Genomic DNA, 11,252 nt, shown 5'->3' with positions numbered 1-11,252 from the left:
CCTACATGTGGGTAGCCAACTTGGGCCCAGATTGATGTCGCCAAACAAGTGTATCTTACTTTGTTTGACTTTTATTCTTATATGTGCATTTTTGGAAGCTGACACATTGGCTGCTGTGATATCTCTATGTAAAAAAATGTTTCCTATAGGCACCACTGCTGCTCTAGCGCGATTGGCTTCACTGGTGACTGAGCAAATGAGATATTCAAATGGCTGACCAAATCGCACACTCAGTTCTAAGTCGTAATGCACCCAGTGGGTGCCTTGTAGCACCCAGATTTTTGCTGCTCTATGCCTGTCATTTTTGGCCTGACAGCAAAGCAGTCAGTAGGTTGAGTGACATGCTTGGGTACTTTTGTTGTCGGATTAACAAACGGCATCCTACAAGCCGGATGTAGGTGCATGGATCAAAATATAATAGAACTGATACAAAAATCAAATGTAAACTACATAAAAGATTTGCCAACACAACAAACCTGACAGAAGGGAACGCTGCATACTGCGTCTTCATCCTATGAGATAAAGTCTGCCTTCAGGGCTGAATCGGCAGAAGGAGGTAGAAATCCTATTGTTTCTACCTCCTTATCTGCCGTTTCAGCCCTGAACATTAGTGACGGATTGAACGATCTTTCGTGCGACCGATGGTCGCACGAAAGATCGAAAATCACCACGTGTGTGGCCACCTTAAGCCAGGGGTGCCCAGACTTTTTCCTGTGACAATTGACTTCTAACTCCTCCACTATAGTGCCTATAGTACTATCAGTGTTTTCCAGTAAGACTATATTGAGAATGGTTTTCCGAAAGCATTTTCTTTTGTGGTTTCTTCCCCACCCAGTGTGTGGCCAGATTGCAGTGAATCATAAGATATAACACTGACTCATGTGTAGGATTCTTTTAACTGTGATTTTTTATTTTGCTTTAAAGAACAAGTCTTTTTTCTTTTGGGTATTTTCATTATATTAACTCACTCCCTGTGTACCATGTGTGCAACATCTGCTGAACTTGGAGCCAGTCAGTATGCAGCCTGTTGCAAATATGTCAGTCCTATTAGGGCTTAAGCCTACGTGTAGAGCAGCAAAATGTTGTGACCACACCCCCTAAATGCCACTCCCATTTTACCAAATTTGGCAATTTGGCAAGTGTGAACACATTTCTGGGGGTTTTGGGGTCTTGTTTTATGTGTTATTACAGTTATACTAAAAAAGGTGAAATTGCCCTCTAAGCTGCAAGTCTCAGTTCCCCCAAGACCTGTTTTTCTTATTATTTACAATTGTATCTAAGTGCAGGTGTAGCTTTTTAACTTTCTGGGCTCTCTGCAGGTTCAGTGCAGGAGATCAAAGGAAAATCGGCTTATGTAATTACATCTGTCATTTATTGGTAATAATATTCTATTAAAGCAAGCTATCTATATAGCATGCTAAGAATCCAAATACCTAATGGAATATTATAAAGAAATGCACATGTGCCCAATATAAAAATAGACATGCTCCGGGTGCTGTTTACTGAGCAAACTAAAAGGTAAATAATTCTGTTGGCAGAGCAAAAGGCTTCGGGTTTTCTGAAGTCACGCAAACTTTCCTCCTGCAGGCGACTTTGCGCTACTTTGGAAAACCAAAATGACGTGTAGGCCTTTCCACCGGCGATTCCCTTAATTGCAGGTGGAAAGGCTTTTCGAGGAGATTAGTCATTCACGGTAGCAGAGATTTATCTTGGGTTACTAATCTCCCAGTGGAACATTACCCATAGGGCAAGGTCACACATGGCAGATTGTCAGTCTGCGCATAAGTGCAGGCTGACAATCCACCAATAAGCTTAAAAATTCTGCTCCTGGAACCAATGAATCAGCCCGAGTGCAGGCACGTGCAGCTGTCAGTTCTCAAATGCAAACTCTTACATTTTTTTTTGATGATATAGAAGAATTACAGCATAATTGTATATGACCAGTAAGTTTTGTTTGCCCCAACTTGCCTGCCACAACGCAAAATGCGGCCAAGCTGCAAAGCACGCTTTTTTCCCTGTAGCTGAAATGGTAACACTTCCTGCCCGTAGTCAGGGCCGGATATCTCTGTGAGGTGCCCCGAGGCCGCCCCTGTGGCTGTCCCCCTCTGCGCATGCGCGAACGCGGCCCCCAGTGCGCATGCGCGAACGCGACCCCGTGCGCATGCTCAAACGAGCCCGCTCCCCAGTGCGCATGCGCAAACGCTTCTTTAAACTCCCATACGGAGCAGTGGGGAGAGGTCCCAACTGCTCCGTATGGGAGCCAAATTTAAAAACTTTCTTGCGGCGGGGCGGCATGCCGCCCCAGGCCCGGGCCTTTGTGGCCTTTCCACAAATCCGGGCCTGCCCGTAGTGTATATTAGGTCAAATTTACTTGGCACAAACCCACTAGGTGAACCCTGGAATTACTGCCACATACAGGCTTAAGGTAGTTCCAAAGATCCCTAGCATCCATGCATGCACACTATTCATCAGACCTGGCTGGACAGGTGCAATGCCACTTCTAACATAATTTGGTAGGAGAATGTATGGAAGCAAATACCTCTTCTGAATAGTGTCAGTCTCTTCACCAAACTAGTCAGGAAAGTTTGAGTAGCTCCGGTAAGATCAGAAAAACCCATTAAGGAAGTTATTGAATTTTACCTACTGGCTTCTTATAAAAGAACGCAATATCTGGGCTACAGGAGTTGTAAAGAAAGGTTATGGCCAAACAGCTTAAATTGGTCACAAATCTACCCATAAGGTTCTTTTATACGATTTTCAGTATGTGTATAGTGGGCAAAGATCCTGACCAATCCTGTACTATGAATTCCAGCTGGTTTTTGACCATACAGGTTGAAAAATGTCATCTGTTGATGCGTCATGTCAGCCAGTGATCAGCAGATGAAGAAGTGAAGAGGAGCCGCAGTCATTCAGTCAGGCCCCCTTAAAACACGTTAGCACTATTTTGGTCCCTCTCATAATGGCCATTTAGCTTAAATAAGTCACTAAATTTTTTTTCAAAAGTGCCTCAGCAACTTACATTTAGATAATTAAATTAAGCCTCTGCAATTGTAGTGCACTCCTCCGTGATTCATTTGCTGACATCATCGACATGGCTAATGCGCCATTATTATCCACCCCCTGATCTGCAACATTACTTTCTTTAAATATGTTTACAAATAGTACAGCGTACGAGTAGAGATTGCAACCTGCTTCCATGCCGGGTGAGTCGCTGGTGGGATGGCATACGCGGTGCCGCAATTTGCCCAAGTCGCCCGAAGTTTCCTCTCAAGGCAACTTCGGCTAATCGCGGTGCCACATATGCCATCCCACCGGCGATTTACATTCTAGCCGGTCGGATGGCATTGCAGGGAGATTAGTCACCCACGACAAAGGAGATTTGTTGCAGTGTGACTAATCTCCCCGTGTACCCCTGCCCTAAGACATATTACATTCACTTAACATTCCTTGTCATTTAGTTCATTACGAATAACATTTTGGGGAACAGATGTCCTGCTTTTATTCTAGAATTATCCAAGACAGCTTTAAGTTTGGTACTCAGTTCCAATACTTTACTCATTACCCACCTACTGAGGCAAGCCCTATAGTTTGGTAACCTACAGTATGGTTTGAGGAGAGGGGGCAAATACCCTTTTACAGAAAATAGACCCTCATTAAGTATGTTCTTATGAATAAAAACCCCAATGATGAACCTTCAGAAATTAATATAAATGTGTTTTATTTTACACCTGCATACCTTATTCATATTTTCCCTATAAACAGGATCATTTTGTATTTTAAAACCTGGGGTCAGCTCTTTAAAAGGAATATAATCATAAAAAAAGCATTTCTCTTTGCATGAAGACAATGCACATAAGATAACGTGATGAATCTCATATTTAAAATATTTATTGTCACTTTTTTTGGTAGCTATTTTCCTGGAACGCCAGGGTCAACTACTTACAGTCATGTGACAGTAGACCAAAACTTAATCTAAAATGCCTTTGTTCTCTTATAACAGAACCTCTTGATGTTTACACAAAGTGTGAAAAACAAGAAAATAAATGAAAGCAGAATACAAAAGTATAGCTACTGGATCACTTGACCAGAAATCTACACATGAAATACTGATTTTTACTAGGGGTTGTTTACCTTTAGGTTAACTTTTAGTATGTTATAGAATGCCCTAATCCTAGCAACTTTGCAATTGGCCTTCATTATTTATTTTTTATAGTTTCTGAATTATTTTCCTTTCTCTATCTAGCAAATGGGGGCCACTGACCCCAGCAGACAAACAACTGTTGGTCTTGAGGCTACAATTTGATTGTTATTGTTACTTTTTATTCCTTATCTTTGTACTCAGAAATAACTGAAATTGTTGCACAATTTTAATATCTATGTATGTCATACTAAAAGTTAATTTAAAGGTGAACAACCTATATAAGTGCAATGGCAGGGTGCAAAGTTCACCATGTTTTTTCACTTGCACTTGCTACCTGGCAGCACCTTACAAAATTGCTCCAGTTCTCTGTATGTACCCCCAGGTATAGATGTAGGAGGCGGCATATAGGCAGAGGTGCAACTTAGGGAGCACTAATCTAGCACTATGAGCAGAGTGTAGCCAGATCCTGGATGCAGATGTTTTTAGAATGAGCACTAACAAACGATTTCCATCCCTTAGGGTGAAGCTACTTAGTAGCAGCCACTTGTCACAGCTACTAAATGCCAGAAAATACCCTGCCATACATAATACTGAGCATTGCCTCTGCTAAAACACATGTAAAGACAATTATCAGTAAATGATCAGCATTGTCTATTTCTGCAGCCGTGAAAAGTAGCTTCTACTAGTAGCTCCATGTGTCTTCACCCTTAGGGCTGTGGTACACGAGGGAGATTAGTCGCCCCGATATGACATCCCACCGGTGAAAATGTAAATCAACGGTGGAATGGCATACCCAGCGTGGCGATTTGCGAAAATTGGTCACGCCGGAGGGATGTCATATCGGGGAGATTAGTCGCCCGCAACAAGGGAGATTTGTCATGGGCGACTAATTTCCCTCGTGTGTCACAGCCCTTAGTGCTCTTGCATTTTCTGCCATGGTCTTTCTAAATGACCCCTGCTATCTTCTTTGAACTTAATACTTAAGTTTGACTGCAACTTATGTGTAAAGCCTTTTTTACACTCCACACATACAAAAAGCTTTTCTGCTAAGTGAGTCTTTTGATGGCTGGCAAAGGTTAGCCTGTTACTTAGACTTATTCAAACAGAATAAATTCTTTGTGCAATGATTCACTGTGCAACATTCCCAATAAATTGTACCATACAATGGCAAAGTAATACATGCTCTAGTAGGATGTGGCCCATGTGACTTTCCAGGTACTAATGTCATTTATTTTAGAACAACCACAATCACTTCCTTGATACCAAGCTTTTATCTGCTTTGGTGTCAAACATGGGCCTCTCATCCTTATGGCATTTCTGGTGTGTTTTGAGACTAGAGTGTTCACTGAAGCTCTCGCCACACTCGCTGCAGACATACAGCATCTCCACAGAGTGGATCTTCTGATGTATGACAAGATAGGATTTGCGAGTGTACCTTTTTCCACAGTCTTTGCACGCAAAGGGTCTCTCCCCGGTATGGATTCTCTTGTGCAATACCAACTGCAACTTACGTGTAAAGCCTTTGCCACACTCCACACATACAAAAGGCTTTTCTGCTAAGTGAGTCTTTTGATGGCTGGCAAATGTTAGCCTGTTACTTAGACTCTTCCCACATTGATTACAGATGTAAATGGTGTTTTCTGTGTGGAGCTTATAGTGGGCTACAAGATTAGAGTTGCTGGTAAAGCTTTTTCCACACTGAGTGCAAATATAAGGTTTTTCCCCTGTGTGAGTCCTTTGATGTATGACATAATGTGACCTGTCACTGAAACGTTTGCCACAATCCATACAGCAATATGGTTTTTGGCCTGTGTGTATCCTCTGATGTAACACAAGATGTGAGCTCTGAATAAAAGTCTTTCCACATTCCATACAGATGTACGGCCTCTCTCCAGTGTGGATCCTTTGGTGAGTAGCGAGTGTAGAACTGCGAGTGAAACACTTTCCACAGTCAGAGCATCCATAGGGTTTCTCCCCTGTGTGGGTTCGTTGATGGGTTGACAGAGTAGAGCTGTGAGTAAAGCATTTGCCACAGTCCATACATACGTACTGTCTGTGACCTGCCCAAGCTTTGTACATAATCTTCTGCTCTTTCCTACCAGTGCCGCCAAATGGATCACTGTATTTATATCTTGAAGGTATGTCGTTTATCTGAAATGTATCATTTTCTAGATCACTGCTACTAGTCTTGACTGATGGTCCAAAACTTTCTACTGTTTCTTGCAGGGGAGTTCCATTTTCCATCTGATTTTGGTTCAGTCTATCCAGTGAATTAACTGGACAAGGAGTACTTACATAAGTCTGAAAATCTCCTCTCGACAAACTGGCTTTATCTGAATGACAGTGTAAAGTGGTATCATCCATAATCCAGAAAAATTGCCAGTTTTCACATAAGGGCAAGATACATTCATTCAATAACCTAATAAATAGAGAAAATGTATTGACAAAATATTCCAAAAATGACTAATCAAACAAGAAAACATTATCATTTATAACGTTAACTGCCACTATTATAAAAAAAAATTAAAGTTGGGGTGGTATGTAGCAGAATGGAGAAAAACATGTCTGTCACGATAAACATTTGCAAAGAATGAAAATTATTGGTATAATTTAGTTCTGACAGCCACATGTCAGGCCACTACTGCCATAGACTGCAATGAAACAGTGGCCATTGCCTGAAAGGTAGATAAGACTAGTACAACAAGCAGTGGTAGGTCTGGATACTGTTGTGGGGGATTTATGGGAAGAGCTTCTGTTGCTACTTCCCTAGCAGCAGCCATCTCAGGAAGCACCAATAGTAATTAATCAAGGATCATCACTGCAGGCTATCAGCAACAACTCCATTTTATCATCAAATCGCAAATTAATACTCAAAATACTGCACGGCATTATTCGAAAATAAGGAGGGACCAAAGGAATTTTATTAAGGTGGGACACAAATGTTGGTAGTAATGAGAAAAGGAGCAATAAGGGCTTGTTAGTTGTAAGGAATACATGTTTTCTCACCCTCAGAGGCGATTGCAGTTGTGAGTGATCAAATCTGTACTATGGGGGAATGAGGCGAGCAGTGTAAACTTCAGCAAACACACAACGCCTAGTTCCAGTACAGAAAGTGCATTATCTTTAGTGCAGATGGATGTGGAAGTCAGATTCTGAAAAAGAGCAAACAAGATATAAAAGATAAACCCCTTTCAATATCATATTCAGCTAAATAACAGCACGTACATGCATTTTGAAGGGGCACAGAATGCAGCGAGGTTTGGAATAAAGTAGATATCTTCACACCTCTACCTTTACTGTGGTTTAATACTAAAAAATGGGAAAAGGGTAAGTACATAGTAACAACATAGAAACAGAAAGTAGAATATAGATAAAAGGAAGGACAGGTTATACCCCAACATTTTGATAACTGGTTGTGGGTTTTTTTTCTCATTATAGATTATAAATTACCAGTTCTGGTCCTGGGCTTTTTTTGCAATTTGGATACAAGATGGGAGGTATATGGGGGTAATGCTTGGCTCAGGTATGATGAGCAGTTTATACATAAGATGTCAGCCAGAGCAAAAAGACATACTTCTCTGCAACAGACTTAGGACAGCACAAAAAGTACAATTACTCAATACAAATCAAATACCTTTTCATACAGGTCCTCATGTAGATACCTGTGTAGCATTAGCATTTTCATGGGTTTTAGATTAATGAAGTGTAGAAGAGCACTTGGGCACTTGTACTGAGAATTACAATAAACTCTGTGATTTAAAAAAAGATACCTTTAAAAGGCCCAGATGTGTCCTTTGTGTGTTGTTCAAATACATTTATGAGCTTCAGGTCATGAGGTTTATTCTTTTTCTTGAGCCATGGAGAAAGGTCAGCATTATCGAAATTCCAATTTATAGATATTTTTAAAAGAAATCTTCAGAAACTGGGCCTCTCGGAGAAGGACTATGGTCCCCATTCGTCCTGCATTGGGGCTACCACCCAAGCAGAATCATGGGGCCTTGATGAGAATTCTGTGAAAAATATAGGAAGACAGGAATCAGGCAGGTTTTGTCATACATAAGACTACAAATTAATATTTATAGATTTTACATGAAAATTCCTTGTATTAAAGAAGTCAGTCTTAATGTGGGGATGGTATTTTCAGTGTTACGCATCAAAATGGTGTCTACTCATAATTCTTTTGGGGCAAGTTCCCTGCATCTATCGACACAAGCTGCTTTGGGAACCCTGCACTCTCTTTTCCCTTTGGTGGTTTAATCCCCAGATGTATTGCCACGTTCTTCTGGTATAGCACAATAAAAGCTAGGACAGCAGTAAATATTGGTGTGTGCTATTTTCACTTTTTAAATGAACCCTGCAGCTTCTGTCACTATAGAGAGAGATAAGGGTAGTGCCACTAGGGTTCCTCTGCTTCAGTAGGCGCTTTCCACACAATTTTGGCAACAAATGGGCACTCAGCGTAACTATGTATAAGGGGAAACTTTAAATGCAATGAATGACCTTTAATGAATAGCAAATAAACCCTATAGTGTTGACTGAGGTTACCCTGATGAAGGGGTATGCCCCCGAAACATTGCTGTTTTTCCTTGAATAACCACACTGGGGCTCAGCCCCACTTGCATTACACCTGTTGTGCCGATCTAATCTTTGCTGTTTCCCTGACTAGTACATCACTAATTGCCAAGGACCTGGGGACTATTAAAACTGTTATGCATTAACTTGACGTTTGCATGATATTGGCATATTATTTGAATGTTAATTGCATATACAGTATGTTGCATATAATTTGACTGATATTTTGAAATTACATTTATAATGTGATATTTTATTTATGTTACTTCATGATGGCCTGTAATTTGATTGCAAAGCTGTGAACAGGAATTCATTACAGATACACATTACACCTTGCTTGGTCAAATACAGGGCTCCCTTTATGCGTTGCCTCCATGCCTGATAAAAGGTTGGGCCCATGGGGGGAAGAAACATATGCCTATTGCCCACTAGTGACATGTCATGCAAAAATTTGCACCAGAATAATCTTATTAAGTATAATGCACATTATGCCAATCTGTCACCCTTAAAAAATCTCCTTTTCTTGGCACAGAAAGGAAGGGTTTTGAGATCACTTTCCAGAATGATAAGATTCTTTCTGAAAAACTTCCCTGCAAAATATGACTTTTTCAATTCATTCTTGTATACAGTGCTCTGTCTTGATTCTACCACCCCTGCTACTGCACTGACAGGGCAACGACTGGACCTCAGTGCACTGATTGCACTTGAGTTGATTATTTATTAATTTACTGTTTTCTTAAATGTAGTCAGTGTGAAACCTAGCAAATAAACACATTCCTTATTATTTAATAAATAATAGTACACAGTGGCAAACAGAAGAGTCACGTATGTATTTAAGTTTATAATGGCTTATGAACAAAGGCATGAAAGTGTAGTATCCCATATATAAGCTCACATGTATACCAATAATTAGGTTTAATTGAATTCCATGTAAGCACTTATATGTATAGGCACCCATGCTGATTATGTACTACTATGCCCATATTATTGACACAGCCTCTATCCCCCTTATTAATACACATTATACAATACCCACACAGAGTACAGCCACATCCCTTGCTCACCTCCTACCTGCCGCAGATGACTCTTTGTGTGAGCTGCACTCTGACTGGAGGATTTCACCAGCCATTTAGAGAGCAAAGCCCCGGAGTATGTCGGAAAGTGTAGTTCTCTCTCCCTCAGAATATCTCAGCAGATCAGGTTAAGACTACAATTCCCAGGATACCCAGCATGGAACTGTATAGGCAGCATCTGATGATGACCGATCAGGCAATCACGTGAGAAAGAAAGTGGGGTTTTATAGGTCGAGTGTAGCTACTGCTGGCAAAGCAGAAGAAGGATCTTTTGTTTGGGAAGCTAGCTAACACAGTAGAGGGGCCAGGGGAGGGTTGGGGGAGGTGCCAGAGTGGAACAGAACAATGAATCAAGTAGCAAAGTGTTAAAATGGGGTGGGAGCAGGCACAGATCTGTAGTTTCTAGCAAATTATTACAAGAGCCAATATTTTCCACAATCCTGAGTAATGAGGATCTAGCCTGCAAGGGCTTACAATCTATAGGAGGGAGAGTTGGGATAGTTGATATACATAGTATATATATACAAGTATATAATTATGTAGCTATGGGGGAAGATATTGGAAAAATATTGACAGTATTATAACCACAGGTGGGGAGCTCTAGGTGGGCATGTGAGGGGGTTATTAGGGTGGAGGAAAGTCAAAGGTTTTTTAAAGATGAGACTTTAAAAGGTGGGGCACTGTTGCTGTGAGCCTTGTAGGTAAGAGTCAGTTTAGATTTGATGGGAGAATGTATTGGTAGCCAGTGCAGGGATTCGCAGAGGTGGTATGATGGCTGAGCTGGATAAGTCTAAGTCCATAATGAACAGCACAAGCAATGGTGAATATTGTAACACGTGATTACTATTGAAATTTGGACCAAATAATTCAAAGTATTGTTGTGGAAAAGTGTGCTGTTCCACTTTCTTTTATGAGCTGGATAAGTCTTGTAGCTGTATCATAGATACATTGTAGAAAGTATAAGCATGTGAGTGGTAGCCCAATACAAAGGAGGTTGCAATGGTCTAAGCTAGAGATGAATAATAAGCAGACTCGTATTTTGTTTGTATTGTGTTGGTCCTTGATGGGCTGCTATAAGATGACATAAATAATTACTATTTGTATAGCACCTACATATTCTAAGCCTCTTTGCAGGGTGTACATCATTTATATCAGTCCCTGCCTTGGTGGAATTTACATTATAAGTCTCTGTCACATTTATACACAATATGGTTAATTTTTATCAAGAACCAATGAACCTGCCTGTATGTTTTTGGAGTGTGGGAGGAAACCAGAGCACCCAAACAAAAGCCTCGCATACAGAGGAGGAACATACATATTCCTTGATTATATGGTAATGGGCCCAGAACAAGTAATTTTTAAACAACTTTTCAACTGGTCTTCATTACTTATTTTGTATAATTTTTTTAATTATTGGCCTTGTTCTTCTGACTCTTTCCAACTTTCAACAGGAGGTCACTGGTCTC

General features: G+C 40.7%; 1 protein-coding gene across 3 annotated transcripts; it reads right to left on the bottom strand.

Annotated features, from left to right (window-relative positions):
• Positions 1 to 4,841: 4,841 nt before the first annotated feature.
• LOC100486478 (gastrula zinc finger protein XlCGF8.2DB-like) lies at positions 4,842 to 10,061 on the bottom strand. 3 transcript variants are annotated; one of them, XM_018096959.2, is made up of 4 exons: positions 9,778 to 10,061; positions 7,912 to 8,151; positions 7,148 to 7,293; positions 4,842 to 6,560 (listed from the first exon to the last, which is right to left on the bottom strand). In XM_018096959.2, the coding sequence occupies exon 4, from the start codon at positions 6,503 to 6,505 to the stop codon at positions 5,390 to 5,392; it is 1,116 nt and encodes a 371-aa protein (XP_017952448.2). In that variant the 5' UTR covers positions 6,506 to 6,560; positions 7,148 to 7,293; positions 7,912 to 8,151; positions 9,778 to 10,061; the 3' UTR covers positions 4,842 to 5,389. The 3 variants fall into 3 exon arrangements, with proteins under 3 accessions (XP_017952448.2, XP_004916854.2, XP_004916855.2); XM_004916797.4 differs by having other exon boundaries at positions 7,912 to 8,138; XM_004916798.4 differs by having other exon boundaries at positions 7,912 to 8,138; positions 9,785 to 10,061.
• Between the last annotated feature and the right edge of the window lie 1,191 nt (positions 10,062 to 11,252).

This window comes from Xenopus tropicalis, chromosome 8 (genome assembly GCF_000004195.4).
Source record: "Xenopus tropicalis strain Nigerian chromosome 8, UCB_Xtro_10.0, whole genome shotgun sequence".
NCBI classification, from domain to species: Eukaryota; Metazoa; Chordata; class Amphibia; order Anura; family Pipidae; genus Xenopus; species Xenopus tropicalis.
Note: the sequence above shows the minus strand (reverse complement) of the source record. Positions and strands in the feature narration are given on the sequence as shown.